The sequence below is a fragment of the Leucoraja erinacea genome, chromosome 21, assembly GCF_028641065.1.
Source record: "Leucoraja erinacea ecotype New England chromosome 21, Leri_hhj_1, whole genome shotgun sequence".
NCBI classification, from domain to species: domain Eukaryota; kingdom Metazoa; phylum Chordata; class Chondrichthyes; order Rajiformes; family Rajidae; genus Leucoraja; species Leucoraja erinaceus.
Window position 1 is genome coordinate 8610877 of NC_073397.1, and position 27393 is coordinate 8638269.

The 27393-nt window shown below is 45.0% G+C and overlaps 1 protein-coding gene across 2 annotated transcripts in view; it reads left to right on the forward strand.

The window, feature by feature from the left end:
* tfap2c (transcription factor AP-2 gamma (activating enhancer binding protein 2 gamma)) overlaps positions 1 to 27393 on the forward strand; it is a 55377-nt gene that overhangs the window by 19518 nt on the left and 8466 nt on the right. For both annotated transcript variants that reach the window (XM_055652059.1, XM_055652058.1), the window contains exon 4: positions 18871 to 19096. In XM_055652059.1, the coding sequence (XP_055508034.1) occupies positions 18871 to 19096 (226 nt within the window). The remainder of the gene's footprint in view (positions 1 to 18870; positions 19097 to 27393) is intronic.

A 27393-nucleotide genomic window follows, 5' to 3' on the forward strand; every position in this document is an offset into this window, starting at 1 on the left:
CCTCAACTTGTCTAAACATGTCACTGAAGATTTGGATGCTCTAGTATTGAACACTCCTTGGTTAGTACCTTGAGGTAATTGCCTGTGTTCTATTACTCCAGTACCTAATGTCAATGCCCATGCAGTTATTTTTACCCAGCAGTGGTTGTAGAATATTGCATTCATAGTCTTAAAGGTTCAGCATACCTCTACATTTGAATATCTTCTGATGGGAAGTCTAGCGAAAATCGCTGCATTTTAAACTTTGTTTGCTTGCATCGGGTATCGTTGGAGTTTAACTACTTTGCCATGTGCATTCATTTTAATTGATATCTTTAGGAGCTCTCAGACACCTGCTTAATGTAACACGTTGGAAGTCATCCATACTGACTTTGATGACAAAGACTTATTTTTGTCCTTGGTTTATCTTCTCTTGCTAGATGTCTGTGCACAGACTGTTGTTTACCACAGCATTTCTATGCAAAGCTGTTGCTCTTTCTGCATTTCCACACCTTCCCAAAGAATGAGGACAGTTTTGTTTCATGAAATACTTCCCTCCCATAGTTCAATCACGCTAGAGTCTTTGCACTGTGGTCTGGGTCCTGATGCTTATCTGCGCTTTCTCTGACATTAATTATCACACTCTCATTCTGTCTCTTCAACGTTGGGAAGTCTTTGTGTTGCTTTACAACCCAAAATGCCTCACCAGCCTTTATGAAGTTTAAATTAGCCACTTGAAGCAGTTTCTTATAAAGTTATACAGCTTGGAATCAGGTCTTTAGGTCCATCATGTCTGTGCTAACCACCAAGCATCCCTCTTTGTCACAAACCATCATGTAGCCATTTAACCCCATCCTCATTCTTTTCAATCTTTTAACCTACACGTCCATAGTGTTGGAATGTTCCTTCTGAATTAATGGCATCAAACAAGGTGAAGATTTGCAATGAAAGATGCAAAATGTTGGAGTAACTCAACAGGTCAGGTAGCATCCCTGGAGGACATGGATAGGTGACATTTTGGGTCAGGACTGCTCCAATACTGGTCTTGTTTCATTGACACCTCATCTGTGTCTCTCTCACCACCCCCCCCCCCCCCCCCCCCCCCCCCCCCCCCCTCTCCCCCCCTCCCTCTCCCCCCCTCCCCCTCCCCCCTCCCTCCCACTCCCCCCCCCCCTCCCTCTCCCCCCTCTCCTATCGCCCTCCCCCCTCCCTCCCCCCCCCCTCTCCCCCCTCCCTCTCTCCAGTAAATGTTTAAAACAGTCACTACCACTAGGTGTCAATATCTCCATGAAGAGAGGCATACCCATACCCTGTGCTGTATGAAATCAATATTTCACAAGCGTATAAAATACCAAGTTAACACCAAGTGATTACATTTGTGGAAGTCCACAGGTTTACTGTTTTATGGGACCTAATGCAGGGAGAGAGATTTATGGTCTGGCTAACCAACACAGTTGTAGAACGGCAAATATTCACCCCATTGAACACTCCTAATGTTACACGTCCCCGCAGTGTGGAAGGACAATCCAGTGTGGTTCAGGATTGAGTACCTGCACACCTGACATGTTTGGGTACCGGACGGACTCTGTGTTTACATTACCTGAGCTGTCTCGTGTATATACACAGCTCTGCCCTGGTCCAGGTTAGTAAAAATCGTTTCCAGTAGCCCAACAAAATGGGCAGCTTTGGAAAGAGGGAGGTTGGAGCAATGAAGTTGTGTGGACTGCAATTGCTGGGGTGTTCTTTGTGTTTAGAGCACGGGCTTTATACTTGAATAAAAGATGGGAAGTTTCCAAGTTAATGATAGTTGGGATCAGATCTGCAATATTGATAACCACTGATTATTAGAGGCTTCTCGAAGGAAAGGCTAGATTTGTAGGGGATACTTTTTCCCTGGTGAAGAACTCTTCCATATCCCAATGTTTAAATGTTGCACCCAGTGAAATAGTTCGCAACATTTTGTCAGACTGCTCTTTCTTTCGAAGTGGCCTTGTTATTCCTTTAAGCGGTGTAACAAGATTGCCAACTCAAAGAGAAATAATGAAAACAAAACAGCTATTTAAAATGCCCACACTAATCCATTCCCCATCAGTTCTGATGACTTGTTTCCACTTTGATCTTCCATTCTGACCCTGTAGATGTACACTGAACAACATGATTGTAAGTATTGTCTTTTTGCTGACTAGATAGCATGCAACAACGAAGCTTTCCACTGTACCTTGTTACACGTGACAGTAAATGAAACTAAAGTAAACCTTTCTAACCAAAGGCAGGACTAACATTGCTGAACCGTAGCTGTTGTTCTTGAGGTGCTGTTGGGTTGAAACCCTGAACCATTGTAGCAGCTGCAATCTTCATCTCCAATGCCAACCTCCATCCACAATGTTGACCCTCTCCCTGCTGCTCTCCATCTCTTGTATGCATTCTGATGTAAACAGCCGAACTGCCCCGCTCATTGTAGTATTACTTTCAGTACAAAGGTGCAGGACAAACGGAGAGGATCCTGTACCAAAGAGCTGTGATCTCTGTTATGCTGTTGCTTTTACCCACCAAATATAACATTTACGTAATGAGTCTGATTATATGAGACCGAGGACTACAAAAGTGTTAGATTAGGGGCTGTCATTTGTGTTTTGACCGTATGTCCCTTTCCAAGAACTGGCCAGTGATCGACTCAGCAAGTACAGACAGCAGAGGTGCACACTCTACACATAAACTATGGAATCACATAGACTGGAAGACTGGGAGATCAGGTTGGGATAGGCTTGGCAATCGCTTCGCGAACACCTCCGCTTGGTTCGCAATGACCAACCTGATCTCCCGGTGGCTCAGCACTTCAACTCCCCCTCCCATTCCGAATCCGACCTTTCTGTCCTGGGCCTCCTCCACGGCCAGAGTGAGGACCACTGGGTATTGGAGGAGGAGGAGCAGCACCTCATATTCCGCGATTGGTCAGTTTGTACCCCAGCGGTATGAACATTGACTTCTCTAATTTCAGGTAGTCCTTACTGTCTCCTCCCCTTCTCAGCTCTCCCACAGCCCTCTGGCTCCTCCTCTTCCTTTCTTTTTCCCCACCCCCCACCCACCCTCACATCAGTCTCAAGAAGGGTTTCGGCCCGAAACGTTGCCTATTTCCTCCGCTCCATAGATGCTGCTGCACCCACTGAGTTTCTCCAGCATTTTTGTCTACCATCGATATTGAGTTTAGTATTGGTATTACTATTGCACGTATCGAGATACAGTTTTGAGTGCAAATCGTACCACATACGAGTAGAATCAACCTATTCATGAGGGTGATCCAACGGGTAGTGCAGAAAGTGAATGGAAACCGAGTTCAGAAAAGCAAGATTGCAGGGTTCTGTCCTAGACCCCCTCTGTGTATCCACTTAAAGTCTCCATTCACCACATCATAATCTGTAATTACAACTGCAACCTTATTTCACAACTTCACCAGCAGCACCCAACAGCTCTTGGTAGTCCACGTGGTTTGAATCTAATAGTTCACAACTTGTCTTAGTCAGTCGTTTTTGCACATTGTCTTCTTCCTGCTGTTATCTCCTGAGTTCCCTCTTCTGCCCCCACAGTGTTGGAGAACTCCCTGTACCTGGAGTGCTGCCTCTGTAGAGATGTAATCTGTCGTGACGGGTCCCAATACTCCAGGAATCCAAAATGCTCCCCCCTCCAAGCTTCAGCCACATTGTACCGTCCTCCAATATTCACGACTTTTTGACACTGTTAATCAAACACATTGCTAACTTTTGAGGGCCTGTTTCTTGATATCTTGCCCAGCTCCTTCCATTCTACCTGTATTACTGATCAAACATAGACCATGAACCCTATCAGCTCATCTAGGACTTTCCTGTACCTTGCCTTGCTGCTGCTGATGGAATGGTTGTTATAGATGGTTGGTTTGCTGTGTTGTGTTTATACTTTTGTCTGAGATCATTGTGTTGGGTGGGGTACGCCTTCTGGGTCAGCAGCTCTCGTCTTGGGTCAGGCTTTAACTCCTAATTAACATCACAAAGCCACTGCTGGTGTTCTGTATACCTTGCAGGCTGAGGCATACTCTGAACTAAAGCAGCACAGGTTAACCCTTATGAGTATTGAATAGCTTTTGTAACTTACATATTTGTTAACTAGCCAAGCCCTTTGTTTATTGGGGCGGGCAGCGTCTCTGGAGAGAAGGAATGGGTGACGTTTCGGCTCAAGACCCTTCTTTAAACTTCAATCTCGACCGGAAACCAGTCACCCATTCCTTCTCTCCAGCGACGCTGCCTGTTACTCCAGCATTTTGTGCCTATCTTCCCTTTGTTTATTGGATCATTGCATATGTGGCATGGAACCCCTGAATCTCAGATAATACGCCAAATCCTGTCTCAGGTAAAACTTAAAGTGCTGGAATAACTCAGTGGGTTAGGCAGCATCTGTGGAGGGAATGGATAGGCAATGTTTCAGGTCTTCAACTTTTCCTTTCATCATATCTCAGCTTGCTCTATTTGGTATTAGACAGCAAAGCTAAATGCAACGATAAAACAGAAAATGCTGGAAATATGCAGCAGTTCAGGCAGTATCTGTTGGAAGAGAAACATTACAAATTCTGAAACCAGAAATTCTGAAACATTAACTGTTTCTCTTTTCACATTCACTGCCTGATCCCAGTATCTGCAGTATTTTTTTTAAAAAAAGGCATGTTGGTGAGATTTTCAATGAAATCTAAATTGTAGGATGAACCTATGATGTAGAAAATCAAGGATGAATCGTTACCTGATCTTATCTGCTATAGACACAAAAGGTCACTGATTTCCAGGTTACCAGGAATCAAGGGTCGAAGATGCAATCCGTGCCCTGTGTGTAAATGGACATTGTTTGCAGAATTGCAGGGTAATTCTCCCACTGTCGAACTGATCACACTTTAGCCGAACTCAATTCTAGCAACAAGACATCATAATTTTTCTCATCGCTGTTTCTGGGGCTTTTCTGAGTAATAATCATCAGCGTTCTCAGCAGTAAGAACCGTCAAATTGCATTAAGACGGTGGAGCAAGAGACTGGAGATGCTGGATTATTGAATAAAAACAAACTGCTGCAGTAACTCAGACTGCATCTGTGGGAGAAATGAACAGATGACATTTCAGGATGGGACCCTCCTCCAATCTCCAGCAGTTTGGTTTTCTCACTCACAGACGCTGACTGGCCCACTGAGTTTCTGCAGCAGTTTATTTTGAGTATCAGCAATCGTTCAAAAGAAGGATCCAAACCAGAAACGTCATCTGTCATCCCCCCCCCCCCCCCCCCCCCCCCACCTTTGGATGCTGTCTAACCTGCTGATTTCCTCCAGAAGTTTGTTTTCAAAATCATTTCTTTACTTTTCCCTTTATAAAGAGTCTAGATAATTTAGGGAGCAGAAAATATTTCTATGTAAACTTGCTTCTATTCCACTTGAGCTTGTGTGTGGATTAAATCATTTCTGCAGGCATGCCTGGGGTCCTGTCCTTGTTTGTCACTCCGAGACCCCTGCTGTAAAGTGTGCTTTATATGACTGCCACAGAGTAAGGGTTGCGCTCTTATTTTTAAGAAGAATTATTCAGACATTGAAATAGGCAAGGCATTGAAGGATATGGTCCTAATGTGGGCAAATGATTTAATGTACACAGGCAAAAAAAATGGCATGGACTGAGAGGACCATTTCTGAACTGTAGGACTATAATCTCCCAGATAGAGGGTGCCGGATTGTATATGTCGCAATTCTGGAAAACAAACCTAGTGTGCAAGAGAGTAGTGAGTGACACAATCAGATTGGAAGTGTTCATACTGTGTTCCACAACATTTCTTTGTAATGTCCCCATGTCTGAATTTTAGGAGGAAGACCATTGAGATACGCTGGAGGATAAGTATTTGCTGTTGTGTGCTTAGTGTTTGCAGCTGGTAAAACCTGTTAAAAGACACAACTTCTGGCTCTGCATTGTTACATTTATCACAGACCTCCCAAGATGTTTCAATCCAATACGTGGAATTTTGTGTAAATCGTACTTTCAGCACCTGCACCTCGCTTCCAGGAATGAGGCGATGTTTTAGTTTACTTTAGAGAAACAGTGTGTGAACAGGCTCTTTGGTCCTCCAAGTTTGTCCAACCAGCGATTACCCCCGTACACTATCCTACACAACAGGGAACATTTTACAACCTTTTACAATTTTGCGTGGAATTCTCTACCACAGAAGGCAGTGGAGGCCAATTTGGATGTATTCAAGATTGAGTTCGATACAGCTCTTCGAGCAAACGGAATCAAGGGATATGGGAAGAAAGCAGGAACGGGGTACTGATTTTGGATGATCAGCTGGTTCGAGGGGCCAATTGACCTACTCCTGCACCTATTTTCTATGTTAACTCACCAAAGTCAATTAACCTACAAACCTGGCGTGACAGTATCAAGCAAGTATACAGACTTTGACGAAGTTCTCCTTTACTAGTTTGAAGAATGGTCTTGACCCAAAACATCACCCATTCCTTCTCTCCAGCGATCTAGCCCCACAAACATTCTATGATCCTCTCCTTCGGTTCTGAAGCCCAAACATCTTTATCAAATGTGATTTATTTAGTTTAGGTTGTTACTGCTCACTTTTAGTTCCAAACGGAATCACTTCACACTCAGTCTTGGAGAAAGATAGCATGAAACAAGTCCTTCAGCCCACCTAAAGTCCACACTGACAAACAAGCACACATTTACACTGTTCTCACATTATAGAAACATAGAAACATAGAAAATAGCTGCAGGAGTAGGCCATTCGGCCCTTCGAGCCTGCACCGCCATTCGATATGATCATGGCTTATCATTCAACTCAGTATCCCATCCCTGCCTTCTCTCCATACCCCCTGATCCCTTTAGCCACAAGGGCCACATCTAACTCCCTCTTAAATATACCCAATGAACTGGCCTTAACTACCTTCTGTGGCAGAGAATTCCACAGATTCACCACTCTCTGTGTAAAAAATGATTTTCTCATCTTGGTCCTAAAGACTTCCCTCTTATCCTTAAACTATGACCCCTAGTTCTGGACTTCCCCAACATTGGGAATAATCTTCCTGCATCTAGCCTGTCCAACCCCTTAAGAATTTTGTATTTTGTAAGTTTCTATAAGCATATAATTATGTGGGGAAACTGCTAGAGTCAGTTATTAAAGATGGGATAGCAGCACATTTGAAAGTGGTGAAATCATTGGACAAAGTCAGCATGGATTTACGAAAGGTAAATCATGTCTGACGAATCTTATAGAATTTTTCGAGGATGTAACTAGTAGCGTGGATAGGGGAGAACCAGTGGATGTGGTGTATCTGGACTTCCAGAAGGCTTTCGACAAGGTCCCACATAAGAGATTAGTATACAAACTTAAAGCACATGGCATTGGGGGTTCAGTATTGGTGTGGATAGAGAACTGGCTGGCAAACAGGAAGCAAAGAGTAGGAGTAAACGGGTCCTTTTCACAATGGCAGGCAGTGACTAGTGGGGTACCGCAAGGCTCAGTACTGGGACCCCAGCTATTTACAATATATATTAATGACCTGGATGAGGGAATTGAAGGCAATATCTCCAAGTTTGCGGATGACACTAAGCTGGGGGGCAGTGTTAGCTGTGAGGAGGATGCTAGGAGACTGCAAGGTGACTTGGATAGGCTGGGTGAGTGGGCAAATGTTTGGCAGATGCAGTATAATGTGGATAAATGTGAGGTTATCCATTTTGGTGGCAAAAACGGGAAAGCAGATTATACAGGAGACTGCCGGCGAAAATTTTTAACATGTTTGTAAATATCTAAACGGTGGCCCAATTGGGAAAGGGGGAGATGCAGCGAGACCTGGGTGTCATGGTACACCAGTCATTGAAGGTAGGCATGCAGGTGCAGCAGGCAGTAAAGAAAGCGAATGGCATGTTGGCTTTCATAGCAAGAGGATTTGAGTATAGGAGCAAGAAGGTTCTACTGCAGTTGTATAGGGTCTTGGTGAGACCACACCTGGAGTATTGCGTGCAGTTTTGGTCTCCAATCTGAGGAAGGACATTATTGCCATAGAGGGAGTGCAGAGAAGGTTCACCAGACTGATTCCTGGGATGTCAGGACTGTCACTTATGAAGAAAGACTGGATAGACTTGGTTTTACTCTCTAGAATTTAGTGAGATTGAGAGGGGATCTTATAGAAACTTACAAAATTCTTAAGGGGACCTTGGACAGGCTAGATGCAGGAAGATTGTTCCCGATGTTGGGGAAGTCCAGGACAAGGGGTCACAGCTTAAGGATAAGGGGGAAATCCTTTAAAACCGAGAGATGAGGAGAACTTTTTTCACACAGAGAGTGGTGAATCTCTGGAACTCTCTGCCACAGAGGGTAGTTGAGGCCAGTTCATTGGCTATATTTAAGAGGGAGTTAGATGTGGCCCTTGTGGCCAAGGGGATCAGAGGGTATTGAGAGAAGGCAGGTACGGGATACTGAGTTGGATGATCAGCCATGATCATATTAAATGGCGGTGCAGGCTCGAAGGGCCGAATGGCCTACTCCTGCACCTAATTTCTATGTTTCTATGTTTCTATGTTTCTATGTTCCCTGCATTCCCACAACTGGGCACTAGGGGAACTTTGGAATGGCCAATGTCTTCTGGATGTGGGAAGAAACTGGAGCATCCGGATAAATTCAAGTTCAAGTTCCATTTATAGTCACACGCAGCAATTGGTACAGTAAGATTTGAGTTACCATACAGCCATACAATGAAAAGAACGCAATACACGATAGAGTTTAACATGAACATCCGCACAGGAACATAATTCAAACAGACAAAAAATAACAAAAAGGGCGAAAGGCCGGACAGACTGCTGGCGAGGCTGCCATACACGGCGCCACCCGATGACGGAGGATTACGGAGAACATGCAAACTTCCCAGAGGGGCAGGGATGAACCGGGTCACTGGTGTTGTCAGGCAGCAACTCTATTAGCTGCCCCACAGATGGAAGTTGTTGTATTGATCAGAATTTGCACTATTGGATTTCTGGACCTTGTGTCAGTCTGATATGAAGCCTTCTGTTTTTCTTTTTTTTTTTTATCTCTGCACTGCTTGTAAGATTTGAGGTTTTGTTCCTGGTTCCCTCCCAGAGTTTTGTGTCCCAATCATTTCACCTGTTATTGAAATATTTTTTAGTTAATGTTCAAAATGGAGAGTTTTGCTGGATTGTTGAGGCTCCGATTTGAGTTCTTTCTCAGTGAATGTGCACAATTCTAAACCGTATCCCTCACTCGCCTCTGTATCCATCGTCTAATGAGTTTACAATCTCATCAATCAATCAATCAATCAATCAATCAACCTTTATTGTCATCTTGCAAGCAACAGTTGTACAGTGCAAAATGAAAAGACGTTTCCCAGGGAATAGCGGAGCATCGCACATGAAATTTAAAACATTTCACACATAATAACACTAAAAACAATCCAGTCCCTGATGGAACAGTATAAATAGTTAAAAGTAGGTAAAAACACAATGTTAAAATATAATAAACCAATCATAAAAATGTCCGGGGCAGCTGATTTGAGTGGCCAGTGCCAGTTATTAGAGTGTCCGTGCCAGCCGCAGAGTCAAGTGACTGTGAGTACAGAGTGACTGTTTAGCAGCCTCACAGCCTGTGGCAGGAAGGTGTTTAGCAGTCTTGTAGTCCGGGCTTTGATGCTTCGATATCTCTTGCCTGATGGCAGGAGATCCAGGTGTATGTGGAGGGGGTGCAGTTTGTCCTTAGCAATTCTCTGAGCTTTTTTCAGACAGCGGCTCTGGAACAGTTCTTGTACCGAGGGTAGGGAGACGCCAATGATCCTCTCTGCTCCCAGTAGCAAGAGCAGCACTTCCCAGAAATGATTCTACTTGTTTTATTGGCTCTTTGCTCTTGAAGAAATGTATTCATTGTTAAAGTGTTGAAATGCAAAAAGAACAGGGAACAGCAGTGCATCTTGAGCATGGCCATTATTTACCAAATGGTGAGCTTTCATTGGGTCATTAAAACTCACTGCGGATTGTAACCAAAATTAATCCAGTTCTCACCCCTCTATCTGCCACGGTGAATTGCATGGCCTTCACCCCAAAGCGCTGTAGCTGCTTGCAGTTGTCGGCCACAGTGGGGTGGTACAGTGGTGCAGCAGGAGAGTTGATGCCCTGCAGTGCCAGAGATCCGGGTTCGATCCTGATAAAGGTGCTGTCTGCACGGAGTTTTATGTTCTTCCTGTGATCCGCGTGGGTTTTCGTATGTTTCCCTGTGACCTGTGGATTTTCTGCGGGTGCTCTGGTTTCCTCCCACATTCCAAAGATATATAGGTTTGTAGATTGATTGGGTTCTTTAAATTGGCCCCAGTGTGTAGAACGATTGCTGGCCAGTGTGGGTTGAAGGGCCTGTTTCCACACTATCTCAACTAAACTAAATCTTTCCCACTTGACCTCTACCTGGGGTTGTAGGCAGGATCTTACTAACCTTTTGAGGGTCACTCCCACACTGAACATATTCTCTGATCCATTCCTGAGTTGGCCTCATGAACACACAAACCTAGGTTTGTCTGCCTGCCTTAGACTATCACAGCTTGCGTTTCTTCCCATTTGGGCAGTTAATTTGTAGCAGACCTAATTTGCAACTTTTATAAGCACGACTATAACATGTGGACGCTTTGTTCATTGTCCTTCTGATCTAAATTCAATGGAGATGATGTCTTTCAAGTGTCTAGTTTACAGTAACACTTTCAGTTCTAATTCCTTTGCTCTCCACACTCCAGGCTGATGTTAAAACTCCAACATGTGGCATCCTTTCTGTTTATTTCCTTTGACAGTTTTATGTCTGGATGTGGAGGTCACCAAGGCTTTGACTCACAGTGGAGCTTTGTTTCTTTGCTCTCTTTATACCTACAATTTGACTATGGTCACAAGCACCCAAGAAGAGTAGAATGTGGGTACACAAAAATGCTGGAGAAACTCAGCGGGTGCAGCAGCACCTATGGAGCGAAGGAAAATGGTGACGTTTCGGGCCGAAACCCTTCTTCGAATGTGTTTGTCTCGCTGCTGTCCATGGGTTTATCCTGATGTGGGGCTGGTTTATCTTAGTTTGACGGTTCCACCCTTCCAAAGCATGAGTTACTTCTCCAGATCTGTGATGGCACAAGGTTCCTCTGTTGGATGTGCCACCAGTGGTGCTCGACCGGGCAGGTGGGTGGGTTATCTATCATGTTGTATGCTCCTTCCATTGTTGTTGGCCTTCACGTGCTCCCATTGTAGAGACTTGAGGTGCTCAGTATCTTCCTCTGTTTTATACCTCAGCTTTGAGCAGTCAGTGGGCAGATTGCAGCAAATTGCTGATTGCTGTTTCATGCTTTCAAGGAGGCTTGTTTATGGAGTTCCTTGAAACTCGTCCTTTGTCTGCCATCTGATATCCTATCGTGATGAATCCAAATGCTTGAGATTGAGAGGGGATCTTATAGAAACTTACAACATTCTTAAGGGGTTGGACAGGCTAGATGCAGGAAGATTGTTCCCGATGTTAGGGAAGTCCAGGACAAGGGGTCACAGCTTAAGGATAAGGGGGGAAATCCTTTAAAACCGAGATGAGAAGAACGTTTTTCACACAGAGAGTGGTGAATCTCTGGAACTCTCTGCCACAGAGGGTAGTTGAGGCCAGTTCATTGGCTATATTTAAGAGGGAGTTAGATGTGGCCCTTGTGGCTAAGGGGATCAGGGGGTATGGAGAGAAGGCAGGTACAGGATACTGAGTTGGATGATCAGCCGTGATCATATTGAATGGCGGTGCAGGCTCGAAGTGCCGAATGGCCTACTCCTGCACCTAATTTCTATATTTCTATGTTGACTTTCTTGGAAAAGGTGAGCTCCTTGCAGTTCGGCTGGGGACCGGAAGGTAGCCGGTTCAAATCCCGCTTGGAGTGCATACTGTCGTTGTGTCCTTGGGCAAGACACTTCACCCACCTTTGCCTGTAAGGAATGTTGACCGCGAGTGTTTCAAGGGAAACTAAAATATTTCGTTGGTACTGTACAACGCAATAAATTGAATATTTCATTTCATTTCATTTGAGGTTAGTGTGGCAATATCAGTAGTGTGGTCAGTACGCGATGAGACTCGCTAATGGCCCTGTCCCACTTGGGAAACCTGAACGGAAACCTCTGGAGACTTTGTGCCCCACCCAAGGTTTCCGTGTGGTTTCCGGAGGCTTTTGTCAGTCTCCCTACCTGCTGCAACTACCTGCAACCTCCGGGAACTGCACGGAAACTTGGGTGGGGCGCAAAGTCTCCAGAGGTTTCCGTTCCGGTTTCCTAAGTGGGACAGGGACATTAGGAGATGATAGGTTCAGTTAATACTGATATACAAATGTAAATAAGAGAGGATTTCTTTCAGAAAATAAGAGTTTTGGTTACAGTCCAATGCCCTGTTTATCTGCCAAGTGCAGGGGATAATCAACTGTTAATTACGTCCACTTCATTACAGCATAAGATGCGACTAATAGCACATAACGAGTGCTGTCTATTCCATAAAGACTCTTTTTATGAAGTTTTTAGCACCTCGTTAAAGTGCAATTAACCTAACCTTCTGCACTTATCAATTCTTTCCAAAGCAAACTTTCTTGTTAAATGGCTGTAAGTACAAATATGTTTTGTGGCTGTGTTTAGCCGCTGGCTATCAATCTCCTTTGAAGAGACATTGTAGACCCCAAAATGGATGTTAACAGCCTGACTACAGTTACTATAATCGAGTTAATTATTATACTGGAGACACAAGAGAGACAGAAACTGAAATCAAACAAATAACAAACTGCTGGAGGAAATTGGGGAAGGCCGCATCTGTGGAGAGAAATGGACAGTGTGGAGAAGGTTCCTAATCCAAAACATCATCTCTCGATTTCCCTCCGTAAACGCTATCTGCAAATGTTGTGTTCCTCCAGCTTGCTGCTTTATGTTTAATTTCAATGTGGTTTTCTCTTTTCTTTACATGTTTGCTGTTATTTGTAGATGTCAACATAAAATAATGTTGGGTCTTCCCCAACCAGTGTATGCTTCCACCTTTAATGCTGAAATATGTGATGTTGTTCGTCACATGGTGAGGCAATGAGGTTAATGTGAACGCATTTGCTATTAACATTGTGGAGGGCGTCAGAGTTATTGAAGACAGAATACAGTAGGCATGATGTGCTTGGGAGGGGCAGGTGATTTTGGATCTATATTTCCCCACAGTTCCACTGCTGAGGTTCCCTTTTCTGATGTGGTTCTTTTGTTACCTAAGTAATTAAAGAATAACCCCAGGGCTGTTAATGCACCCAGGTGGGCCTTGTTTTTTTCTCTCTCTTTTTCCTCTTTTCACCTTATGGTGTCTCAGTGGAAACTGTTTACAAAGGGTGATTATCATGCTTGAATTCCAATAAAAGACTTGCACTGTTCTCAACAGCGCAATTTGCCTGTTAGTATTCATCTTCACAGCACAGAATCTATAGCATTTTGATACCGGTTCAATGCTGAACTCCAGTGTTGTCTCTGTGGAGTTTGCATGTTGACCCTCTCTCTGGATTCCTCTCATGCTAATGCCCCTGTCCCACTTAGGAAACCTGAACGGAAACCTCTGGAGACTTTGCGCCCCAGCCAAGGTTTCCCGGAGGTTGCAGGTGGTTGCCGGAAGTTGCAGGTAGTGGAAGCAGGTAGGGAGACTGACAAAAACCTCCGGGAACCGCATGGAAACTTTGGGTGGGGCGCAAAGTCTCCAGAGGTTTCCGTTCAGGTTTCCTAAGTGGGACAGGGGCATAAGGTTGTGCAGATTAGTAGGTTATTAAGCCACAATAAATTGTCCCCGGTATGTATGTAGGTGGGTGGTAGAATCTTGGGTGAATAGAGGGGAATATAGGGACAGTTAAATGGGATCAGCATAAGATTAGTACTAAATGGGTGTTCAATGATCTTTACAGACTTGGTGGGGCAAGACTGCTGTTTGACTCCATGGCTTACAGCTGTACTCTCTGCTTGCAATAAAAAGGATAGTGTGGATTAGTAAACTGTTTCTTATTGTTTTATCTGGTGGCTGATAAGATAAGTTGACCATTCTACCATGCACTACTTTGATGAATTCTTGCTGAGCCACCATATGATTACATCTATTAAATCTATTTTTAACACCTCTAATCAATTCCTCCCCCCCCCCCCCATATTTACAGAAGACATTGGAAATAATTTTTCCTATCAAATCTTTGTTGGCTCTTGCAATGTTTAAAATACATTTAGATAGGCAGATGAACATTTAGAGTGATATGGGGTAATTACAGCCCTGATACCAGCTCCGATGTCTTGGTTAGGATGGACAAAGTTTGGCCGAGGAGCCTGTTTCTGTGCTGTGTACCTCTTAGACATCACGATGCAGCAGTCAGTGAGGCCACACCTGGAATACTGCGTGCAGGTCTGGTTATCCAGCTGCAGGAATGGTGTCATTTATTTGGACAATGTGTGGAAGAGATTCACCAGGATGTTACCTGGCCTTGTAGGCTTGAGTTGTTGGAGAGGCTGGGACTTTTCTCTTTGGAGTGTAGGGGGATGAGGGGTGTCCTTAATGAGATCCATGGATAAACTGAATGCTCGCAGTCTATTTTCAAAGGTAGACAAACCTAAACTACGTGGCATGGGAATAAACAGGAGCAACATTTCTACTCTGAGGTTCGTCTATATCTGGAATGAACTGCCTGAGGAAACTAGAGTAGTGGACGTACAGTAAATATGACTTTTAAAAGACATTTGGGCAGATATATGGATACAGGTGGCTTAGTGGCACAGCGATAGAGTTTATAGCGCTTGCCGTGCTAGAGACCAGAGCCCGATCCCAACTACGGGCGCTGTCTGTACGGAGTTTGTATATATTCCCCGTGGCCACATGGGTTTTGTCTGAGATCATCGGTTTCCTCCCAAATTCCAAAGATGCACAGGTTTGAGGGGTAATTGGTTTGGAGTATGTGTAAATTATCCCTAGTGTGTGCAGGATGGTGTTAATGTGCGGGAATCGCTGGTTTGTGCGGATTCAGTCTGACGACTGGCCTGCTTCCTCGCTATATCGCTAAACTAAACTACAAAATAGACTTTGGGGGGGCTATGGGCCAAATGAAGGTAAATAGGACTAGCCCAGAATGCCAAATTGGTCAGCATGGACAAAGTGCTCTGTGCTGTACAGCTCCATAGGTTACTGGCTCTTGCAGTGCACTATCATCTTAAACACCAAATTTTCCAGTGATATGCTTTATTCTGCTGTAAGTTTACCGTTGCATTTCCTGCCAAATAACAGTGCAAGCAATTTTGGCCAATTTCTCATATGTTCTCTGGATATGGGAGGAGGCCATTCAGCCCGTTTAGTCATGCTGGCTCTGACCATTCTCATCAACTCATTTCCATACTTATCTCTCTGCAACTTCCATAAGCATCACCCAATCATACAAGGTGTTATTTACAGCAACAAATTAGCCGACCAATTAACCACCTTGGTAGGAAATTTTAAAAGATGCTCCCTGAATGCTGTCATCAATGATTAGAGTTTGATTGCTTAATGCCAAGTGGTATAAAATCGTAGCAAAGATGTCTCCACTGGTTTGATATTGAGATGGAAATTAGGTGTTTGAAAGAACAATAGATTAGCCAGCAATTAGTATTGACTAAAGCATGTATTGATGGTTCAGTAAATGGCCTTATTGTGGATGTTCAGTGCACTTTTCATTATCTCCATGATGTGTGATTCTCTTTATTTGATCAGCGACTACCCTTTATCTGTGTTTATTTGTTCTGTAAATGATTTCTCTCTCTCATCAAACTTCTCCATTTTATCCGCAGTAGGTGGGGTTGATACGTAAGATAGATTGAACTTCTCTATTTTAAGAGACTTCTTCAAAGGCTGCTCACGGCATTTGCTGCAGCAACTTGCCCAGGCTACGCAGCAACTCCCAAACCTACAGCCTCAGCCAAAAGAAAGGGAAATGCAACAGAAGCGGCAGGGTGGCACAGCTCTGGAGTTGCTGCCTTATCACGCCAGGGACTCGGGTTCGATCCTGACTGCGGGTGCTGTCTGCATGCTGTTTGTATGTTCTCCCCGTGACCACGTGGGTTTTCTCCGGGTGCTCCGGTTTCCACTCGTATTACCATACGTGTTTGTAGGTTGATTGGCTTCGATAAAATTGTAAATTGGCGCTAGTGTGTAGGGTGGCGCTAGTGTACGGGGATCGCTGGTCGGCGCAGACTCAGTTGGCCAAAGGACCTGTTCCCGTGCTGTATCTCTAAACAAACTATAGATGCATGGGCTTAGCACCACCTGCAGGTTCCCCATCAAGGTGCCCAACATCCTTGTTGGTCCTTAAAGCAAGGTCTAAATACAGTAACTCCTTTCTCAAAAGCACTCTGGGTGTTTGGTATTTGTTGATATTTATATATAGAGAAACACTCAAGGATGAATATATTATATTATGCCTTGGATGTTTACGTACATGTGAGGCTAGCATGATGGTTTCCTTCTCAGCAAGAGTTTGTAGTGGCCCATCCATCCCACTCTGGTGTGCCCCGCTGAGGAGATATATGTAAGTTACCCCTCGCTGTGGAATTGTACACTCATAACAACTAGAGCGCGGGCTGGGTTTTGAATATGCCACATAAGCACATCGCTTCTTGAATGCGGGATCAGTAGAAGTACTTCTGTACACTTTGCTAATGGGGGATGTGCTCAGGCATGGCAGTACGTTGCTGGACTGTTTGTAAGAAATTAATTTCACTGTGCATTTGCACGTGACAATAAAAGCAGCATTGAGCCATTGGTGTTGAGTTACGGTGCTGACCTGCTACTGTAACGTTAAACTGTGTCTCATGCACTGATCCGGGCGTACATGAAGGATCTAACACTAACTCTGTCTGAAGAAAGAAAAATGACTTTTTCACTGCTTTACCCAGATATTCCTCCTTCAACCAGAACTCTGTGGCGGGGATGTGCAGGAAGGAACTGCAGATGCTGATTTAAACCGAAGATAGATAGAAACATAGAAATTAGATGCAGGAGTAGGCCATTCGGCCCTTCGAGCCTGCACCGCCATTCAATATGATCATGGCTGATCATCCAACTCAGTATCCCGTACCTGCCTTCTCTCTATACCCCCTGATCCCCTTAGCCACAAGGGCCACATCTAACTCCCTCTTAAATATAGCCAATGAACTGGCCTCAACTACCCTTCTGTGGCAGAGAGTTCCAGAGATTCACCACTCTCTGTGTGAAAAAAGTTCTTCTCATCTTGGTTTTAAAGGATTTCCCCTTTATCCTTAAGCTGTGACCCCTTGTCCTGGATGGAGCTGGACAACAAAGAGCTGGAGTTACTCAGCGGGACAGGCATCAATCATCTCTGGAGAGAGTGAATGGGTGACGTTTCTTCTGAAGAAGGGTCTCAACCCGAAATGTCGCCCATTCCTTCTCTCCAGAGATGCTGCCTGTCCCACTGAGTTACACCAGCTCTTTGTGTCTCTGTAGGAGGGATGTTGGACACTTGATTTCTGAGTGAAATCTCCTCCTTTAATCTTATGGAGGTGACTATTTATTGCTTTGTCTTTCAGTTTAATGGAGACCATTCAGCCCATTTATCTATATACTTGCTCTCAAAACAATCTCCTTTGTATTCCTCATGTTTCATACTTTCATCACCCACTTCCACGAGGGGTGCCCTTTACAGCAGCCATTAACCCATCAACTTGGAATATGGGAGATAACTGGAGCACCTGGGAGAATCCTGCATGGCCGCAGTATGCATGGTCTCAGCATTCAAGGTCAAGATTGAACCTGGGTCATTGGAGCTGTGTAACGTTAGCTCCATCCGCAGGCATCACTGGGTTGCCTGTAACTGGAAAATATTATCGACTGTTTAGTAGCTGAGCTATTTGGCAGAGGTCAACAGGCACATTTCATTTGAGGGGGAGAAGCAGCTATAGTTGTACATTCATTAAATGCTGCACCTTCTACTAATTATGTTGGCTGGATTTTGCTGAGAACCACAGATCCTTTCTCATTCCGCAACAGAGTGAGTGGGAAAGGCAGTAATCCACCGGTGGCTGAGAGTGGGGCTGCTTTGTTCCCCATCACAGCCCCAGACGGTCTGCTGTGCCCGCCACTCCTTCTGCCCCCCTGGCTGTGGCTGATCTCAGCTCAGGTTAACAGAACCATCCCACCACAACCAGAGTGCAATACTGAACTACTATCTACCTCAGTAGATACTCTCGGTCTATCTTCGATCGGGGGCTTTACTAGCTTTCACTTATCATCTACCAGTTCTGTACACTGTGAATGGCTCGATTGTAATCATGCATTGTCTTTCTGCTGGCTGGTTAGCACACAACAAAGGCTTTTCACTGTACCTCTGTACATGTGACGATAAGCTAAACCGAACAGCTGAGAGGGGGAATGATGGTGAGAGGAGGGATACTGGTGAGGGTGAGAGAGTGAGTGTGATCATGTGAGAGTCAACTCAGCAGGGATATCCAGAGTCACAACATTAAGACACAGATCTCATCCTGTGAAAAGAGCAATTCTGTAAAATTGTAATTTAAGTGAGGCCCTGCTCAATGATCTGACCCTCTGGCCCAGCTGTTGAGTAGCAGGAAGCTTGCCCCGGCTGGATATATGCACTGGATTGATCCGAACCAGTGAATGTGCCCCGATATCTCCATCATTCCACATATGTTCTATTTTTTAATTGATCTGTTTCAATTATTTTTTTTTTAAGAAGTTGCACTTTTGGTTTCATGCTGACAACAAATTTGACAGCATGCTGTGATTTGACACATAGGTGTACTCTTGTCCTTTCACTAACCTGGCTTTTACTCTTCTCCCTTTCAAGGTCCAATGACGATATCCCGAGGCACAGCGCTGTCGGCTCTCTCCTACCAGAAGGACGGTCTGCTTGGCGGCGTGACAAACCCCAACGAGGTGTTTTGCTCGGTTCCTGGCCGGCTCTCGCTCCTGAGCTCCACGTCCAAGTACAAGGTGACGGTTGCGGAGGTCCAGAGGCGCCTGTCCCCGCCCGAGTGTCTGAATGCTTCCCTTCTCGGGGGCGTCCTGCGAAGGTGAGTGGTGGAGACTCTCTTTGGTGTTAAAATCCCTTCTCATTTCTTGTTGGGTTGAAACGCCATAAAACGGAACGCTGCAAGAACACCGACTGGCGGGCACATGAATGGGGCTGCGCCGTCTCAATGGAAGTGCGGCACGGTGGTGCAACAGTAGAGTTGCTGTCTCACAGCGCCAGGAACAAGGGTTCTATCCTGACTATGGATGCTGTCCGTGTGGAGTTTGTATGTTCTCCCCATGACCTGCCTGGGCTTACTCCGGGTGTTCCGGTTTCCTCCCACACTCCAAAGACGTTGAGGTTTGTAGGTTAATTGGCTTGGTATAGTTGTAAATTGTCCCTGGTGTGTAGGATAGTGTTAGTGTGCGGGGATCAGTGCGAACTCGGTGGGCCAAAGGCCTGTTTCCGCGCTGCATCTCTATACTAAACTAAACTAAACTAATTGTGTGATTTGACTGATGCATGAGATAAGTGTTTCGTGAAATAAAAGGAGATGCATTTTTACAACCAGTGATATTTGACGGTCTTTACTACCGTGCATAGGGTGGCATTTTTGGGGATACAACAGACTGGATGCAAGAGTCGTAAGCAAAAAAAGGAAAAAGCAAAAAAGCAATCGACTGGAGGAATTCAGTGTGTCAGGCAGCATCTGTGGAGAGAAATGTAGAGTGTTGGGTTGAGGCCCTTCTGCAGACTTGATGGAGTTGAAGTGAGGTCCTTTCCGTACATCTTTTTCCCACCAGCTATCCTCCCCATTACTCCATCAGTCTGAAGATGGGACCTCTGGCTATACAACAGTCTGTCAGTGTTGTGGAGCTTGGATTCTGCATCTCACTCTCTGGGGCTTCATTAACTGTGGGAGCAGGACAACTGCACGACGTTGGAATGTCATACAGTCTCCGCCATTGCCATAGTGAGCAACAGCGGAAATTGGAGGAACAGCACCTCATATTCCGCCTGGGGACCTTGCGTCCGGATGGCATTAACATTGAATTCTCCCAATTTTGCCGTCTCCTCCCCTTCCTTAACCCTCTAGCTGTCTCCTCCCACCCTCCTATCTGCCCGCACTTCCTTCTCCCCCCCCCCCCCCCCATCAGTCTGAAGAAGGGTTTTGGCCCGAAACATCGCCTATTTCCTTCGCTCCATAGATGCTGCTGCACCCGCTGAGTTTCTCCAGCAATTTTGTGTACGTTGGAATGTCATAGCCATTTTGTGTCTGTACTAGTTCTAGCAGCAGTGGGCTTTATGGCATTTGCTGGAGGAAAGGTGTTAAACGAGAGAACTTGCTGCTCTGGAAAAATGCTGGCAAAGGTAGCAAGGTTCAACATTGCAACTAGGAGCAGTGACTGCATCATTGCACACTCAGCACTGTCAACCGATCATTAAATGCTGATCTATGCTAATACAGCCAGCAACTGAGCTAGTCAGCACATTTCAGAGTAAAATCCTGTCTCTACTCAAAGGAAATCATCTTGCATTCTTTGCTGGAATGTGAACAAATGACCGCAACCTTCTGTTTAGCAAAGTCGTATTCTGGACTCTGAACTGAATTGTCCCTTATTTTCATGTTGGTCTAACCAAGATCAACAGGTGGGAATCTTGGTTGGTTCTTTGTTCAACAAGTAAAACTTGTAAGGCCATGATGTGATAAATCAGCATGGTCTGAGAGCCATAACAGAGACATGGCTACTGGAAGACATGGATGGGGATCTGAATATTGAAGGTACTTTCCACTTTTAAGATGGACAGTTGTGTGAAGAAGCGGCCGTTCGGTCTATCAAGAATACTTTGCCGATCATGGCTGATCCATCTCTCCATCCGAACCCTATTCTCCTGCCTTCTCCCCATAACCCTTGATACCTGTAGTAATCAAGGATCTATCTATCTCTGCCTTAAAAATATCCATTGACTTGGCCTCCACAGCCGCCTGGGGCAGTGAATTGCACAGATTCACCACCCTGTGACCAAAGAATTGTGTTGATGAAATATTTCTTGCAGAAAGAGAAAGGTACGGGCTTAGTTCTGGAAGTCGGGATGTACAAGATGTTTGGTGGATTTAGGGAAGGATCCATCAGATTGGAAAGTAGCAAACGTAACTCCCTTATTTAAAAACTGAGGTAGGCAGAAAGTGGGGAACTACAGGTCCATTAGCTTAACAAATAAAGTTAGAGACTATGATTAAATAATTTAGAGCAGGGCACTTAGAAAAACTCAAAGTAATTGGGCAAACTCAGCATCGTACAGTGAAAAGGGATATAGTGTCTGATCAATTTACTGTTCATTGATAAATTAACGGGCTATGGATAAATGAGAATGGGTTAATCACAAAATGCTGGAGTAATTCAGCGGGACAGGCAGCATCTTTGGATAGAAGGAATGGGTGACGTTTTGGGTCGAGATCCTTCTTCAGTCCGAAGACCCAAAACGTCACCCGTTCCTTCTATCCAGAGATGCTGCCTGTCCCGTTGAGTTACTCCAGCATTTTGTGTCTCTCTTCAGTTTAAACCAGTATCTGCAGTTCCCTCCTACACAATGGAGCATGGGTTGATGTACTCGGAGATCCAGAGGCAATTTGATAAAAGGCAACCTCAGAATTATTGTGGTAAATCAAAGCTCAAAATGTAGGTGGTTACATAGTGGGCGTGGGCTGAAGTTTGTCTGGCTAATTGGAAAGCTAGTAGGCATAAATGTGTCCTTTACTGGCTGACAAGATGTAGTGAGCTAAGATTGGTTCAATACAATAAGCATTGATGCTGGAGCCGTTATTTTACTACATGACTTGGATTAATTCACTCGAGGAATGGTTACGAAATTTCCTGCTGGCACATAGATTGGTGGAAAATAAGTTGAGAAGAGCATATGACGAGGTTTAAAAAGGAGAGAGGAAGGTAGAGTATAGATATAAATGACTGGATGTAAATAAGTTGAAAGCACTTCAGTGATTTACTAGACTGATATACTGAATGCCATAATGTCATATGAGGGATGGTTGAACAGATTAGGCTTGAAGAAGAGTTGAGAGAGGACTTGACAGTAACATATCCATTACATCTTGAGAAGTCTTGGCATGGTAAATGAGGGTGAATTTTTCCTTTTTGCAGAAAAATCTGGAAAACGAATCACTTTAAAATAAGGGGATATGTGGTTTAAGGTTGATGCAAACTTTTCTGAGTCTTTGAAAGCCTCTTCCGCGGAAGTTGAAAAGGGAAGGAAGTTGAAAGGATACACTGAATGAACTGAATTGTTACAACATGATCAGTCATGACCATGACGAATGGAGGATCTGGTTCAATGAACTGAAAGCCCCATTCCTACATCCAGTTCCCAGATCAATAGAAATGTTATTTGACGTGGTGAATGGGAAAGGGGCCAAGGCTCCCGGAACGCTGTGCGGAGCTGGGAACCCACCCAGGAGACGAGGTGGGCGGAAGAAGGAAGACCCGGCGGTCTGTGGCCTGTAGGGGGGGGAGGCTTGGAAGCGGTCAAGCTGAGTCCTGAACACTGCAGAACCAAGGGGGTTGGAGTCGCTGGTTATGTGTAGGAAGGAACTGCAGATGCTGGTTTAAACCGAAGATAGACACAAAAAAACTGGAGTGACTCAGCAGGTTAGAAAGCATCTGTGGATAAAAGGAATAGGTGACGTTTCTGGGGAAAAAAGGTCTCGACCCAAAATGTCACCTGTTCCTTTTCTCCAGAGGTGCCGTCTGAGCCGCTGGTGATGACAGACTCGAGGAGTGGGGCCGGGGTATTGCCTCTAGTGCTCCAGTACTTTCAAGGCCTGAAGTCCCTCTGCCCAGGCTGCAGGAGGCACCCCCGGGACACAATGGCGGTCGGGTGAATCTCTTGACGTTGGTTAGCAGGTCAAGCTGGCCGAGGGAGACGGAGGAGGCCCTGTAGCAGCCTGGCGCTTACCTGGGGAGTTGAACTTTTGGTAAATGCTGCCGAAATATGGCGACTCGTGCATGTGTAATCTATGCACATGCTTTTCACTGTGTTTCGGTGAAGAATTTCATGGTGCAATGCACATAACAATAAATCACCTTTGAACCATTGAGCGATAAAGCAAAAAAAAAAAATCAAGCATGTATGCTTACAAAAGTTGCGAAGAAAGCAGTGGGTGATGGTGGGGTTGGAGTGATTGTGGTGAAAAATGGGATGGAAATCAGATTCTTTTTAAAGATTAAACCCCTGAGTGACTACTGCAACCTTTGTAAGCTTGGTGAAGGAGGTTTAGAGTGAGTCAAGATATGGTCTACCAAAGATAGGAGAGCTTTAGAACAGTCAGACCCAGAAATCACTCGGCAATGGAGGCTTCTTAGCAGATCAGCTGATGGACCAGGGAGTTAATGGACCAGGGAGCGTACAGTTTTGGTCTCCAAATCTGAGGAAGGACATTATTGCCATAGAGGGAGTGCAGAGACGGTTCACCAGACTGATTCCTGGGATGTCAGGACTGTCTTATGAAGAAAGACTGGATAGACTTGGTTTATACTCTCTAGAATTTAGAAGATTGAGAGGGGATCTTATAGAAACTTACAAAATTCTTAAGGGGTTGGACAGGCTAGATGCAGGAAGATTGTTCCCGATGTTAGGGAAGTCCAGGACAAGGGGTCACAGCTTAAGGATAAGGGGGAAATCCTTTAAAACCGAGATGAGGAGAACTTTTTTCACACAGAGAGTGGTGAATCTCTGGAACTCTCTGCCACAGAGGGTAGTTGAGGCCAGTTTATTGGCTATATTTAAGAGGGAGTTAGATGTGGCCCTTGTGGCTAAGGGGATCAGGGGGTATGGAGAGAAGGCAGGTACAGGATACTGAGTTGGATGATCAGCCATGGTCATATTGAATGGCGGTGCAGGCTCGAAGGGCCGAATGGCCTACTCCTGCACCTAATTTCTATGTTTCTATGTTTCTATGTTAATGTTACGAGAATCTAATTGGTGTTGTGCGGTTGGAAGTGCAACACTTGGTTATTCCCAACACCAGGGTTGTTGGCAATGTGGTCCAGTCTCTGCTGGGTGCCAGTGAGCGGACGGAACAGGAAATGGGTTTGTTGCAGAGACTGAGACAATGGGTTCACTTTTCCATCATTCGGTTGGCAGCAATTTTTGCTGATTCAGCACTGGGTGTTAGACAAGCAGCCTGCCATCGTAGGGTTAGATTGGCTAAGCAAGTTTTGGCTTGGTCAGAGTCAGTCATTGAGTAACATAGCTTGGAATTGGGGCCTCTCGACCATGCGAGTCCGTGTAGATCATCAAGCGCCCATTTACACTCATCCCATTCTATTCTCCGCACATTCCCATCTGCTGCCCCAAGATTCTACCACTCACTCGCACACATTTGGTGCAATTTACGGTGGTCAATTAACCTTCCAACCAGCATGCACGCGGAACGTGTGAGAAAATGCATTTGAGAAAATGGAGAACATGGGGGGGAAACACACGGTGTAACAGGCACGATGTGCAAACTTCACACAAAGTGTTCTTAGCATTTTTCACACTTCTTCATGCTTGCCAACTGAGGAATATGTCCTGGTGAACTATTTAAATAGGCTGCGAACAGAGTTTTAGAAATTTCCAGCCACTGACCAAAGCCTTAAGGGCCTGTCCCACTTGGGCAACATTTGCGTGTCACGTGGATGGTACGCGCGAAGATTTTGTGAATCCTGGGGCGCCGAGCGTCACTGCCTATGTGCCCCCTTGCACCATGCGCGCCCAATTCACGCCATGTGCGCATCACGTGCGCGTCGTGACGCATAAGTGATGTCGCGTAAATGATGCGCAAATGACGCCCAAGTGGGACAGGCCTTTAAGTTTTGATGGGAATTGAGTGGCATAATCAGCAGTCTCTCCTACATTGCCCCAGTGTCTGCAGAGTTCAAAGTGGAATTCTTTTCATAAGTGCTGAAAAATCGCACGAATTCCATCGCCAAAACAGATTTGAGCAAAATATTCACGGTAGTCGTTGCTTCAAATTCCAAGGAACACGAACTACGAATTAAAAAGTTGGAGTCGGGAATTATCTGTAATAATTCAAAATACATTCCAAAGGAAGCTGGTTGAACCACACAATTACAAGTTGTTTGTACAGCTGAACAGCGCATCAATTGCTGTTGAAGTATATGGGAAAGCAATAGGTGGGGTTGATATGTGCGACGAGTGATAAGCCTTGTCCTGCTTTTGAATTCCTATGTTCTTAATCACTCCAGTCAGAGTGGTTTATTTCAATAGACCACTTTCTTACGAGGCTCGTCTGGTATTTGCAAAGCGGACACTGCAGCCAGAAAGAGTAAAATGAATTCGCAACTCTTCATATTTTGTGATTGGGGGGGGGGGATTACTGTTTGAAGGTTCAGTAATCTTGAACCCACATCACATTGGAAAAATCATGATGGATTATAGGTGGGACAGGAGTCAGACTACATAGTGGAGAAGTGTAGGCAGGAACTGCAGATGCTGGTTTAAACCAAGGATAGACACAAGATGCTGGAGTAACTTGGCGAGACAGGCTGCATTCCTTCTGTCCAGAGATGCTGCCTGTCCCGATGAGTTACTCCAGTATTTTGAGTCTATCTGCAATGTGGAGAAACTGTGTTGCCGTGCAGGGCTGGCTCAGACCCTGGATGTATATTGTATGTCATTTCCTTTGCTTCCTTTTGCCAAAGAGACTCACTGGATGGAGGCTGAAGGTGTGTCTGAGGTATAAATAACTTGCGCTGTTTTTGCCGAGGGAGAGAAGTTTGTCAAAGCTGTGGAAATTAAGAGGGCAGCAAGGATTCCCAACATAGATGGAGTGGGTGCTAAGGTGGCTTGTGGTTACCATGGGTTCATCCAAGTGGAAGAGGTGCAGGCTGCGGTGTAAACATTGTAAGCTTCTAATTCTCTTTGGTGCGGAGTTACTTTCAGAGAATTGGGGTACTTCAAAAGTGATGTCTATGAAGAGTGTGCCTCACAAATAGAGTCCAATTGAATATTCATCTATGGCAGGAAGAGAGATAAGAATGACTATGGGAAGACTAGATGAAGGGAGAGGCCATTGCTTTAAGAACAAATCTGCCTCGCATTTCATCGCTGCCTTTTGTGTACCAATCAGCCACCATGTGATTGGAGAAGACCTGCTTTGGTTGAGGGCCCACCACTTGGATATTGATAGTGCTTGGGATGTCGGGCATCGCTGGATCAGCCTTGCACAAGGCCATTCCTCTGTGTGTTGTGCCAGTGCAGGGTGTGAGAAAGGAAGCTGGTAAAGCTAGGGCTGAGGGTTTGTGAGGAGGAGGTTATGGATCAGAAGGGAGAGGTTGAGATAAGAATTGTCTACTTGTGGTTAATGGTGACAGTGATGTGGGATGTGCTGTGATCGGTGCTGGATGTGGCCTGTGGATGGTTAGTCAGGGGGGTGGTTGGTAGGTGGAAGCAGAGGAACCTCTGCCAAGTGGATGGTTGATGGGAAGCCTTGATTCAGATGATTGATGCCAGTGGGTTGGGTTAGGTTAATGCTGGGGAGAATCTGAAGAGCTGCTGGATAATGAGGGTAGAGTTGTTAACTCTCAATTAAGACGTGCTCACCTCCCTCCTGACCAACCATGAAAATAGGAGCAGGATGGTGCCATACAAAGCTACCCTGGCATTCAATGTGATCGTGGCTGATCTGTGCTGACCATGTCTCCTCTTCTGTCCCATTTTCAAATAACATTCAATTCCTTGATATGTCAAATATTTATCCATCTTAAACATATCTAATGATCTGCCCTTCACCCACCATCCTCTTGGGCAGTGATTTCCAGAGTTTCATTAACATTTGAGAAGAAATTTCTGCAAATATCAGTTTTAAATTACCAAGTCAAGTCAAGTCAAGTTTATTTGTCACATTCACATACGAGATGTGCAGTGAAATGAAAGTGGCAATGCTCGCGGACTTTTGTGCAAAAAGACAAACAACCAAACAACCTATAAACACAATCATAACACACATATACCTTTACATAATAAATAATGGAAGGAAAAATGTTCAGTAGAGTTAGTCCCTGGTGAGATAGGCGTTTACAGTCCGAATGGCTTCTGGGAAGAAACTCCTTCTCAACCTCTCTGTTCTCTCACTGCATGGCAACGGAGGCGTTTGCCTGACCGTAGCAGCTGGAACAGTCCATTGCAGGGGTGGAAGGGGTCTCTCATGATCTCCCACACCCTATAACCAGTAGCAATATACTTTATACCAGTTCATGACTCTTTCACTAGTGGAAACATCCCAACATCTACCCGGTAAAGCTTCCCCTTGCAATCTTGTATGCTTCAATAATGCCA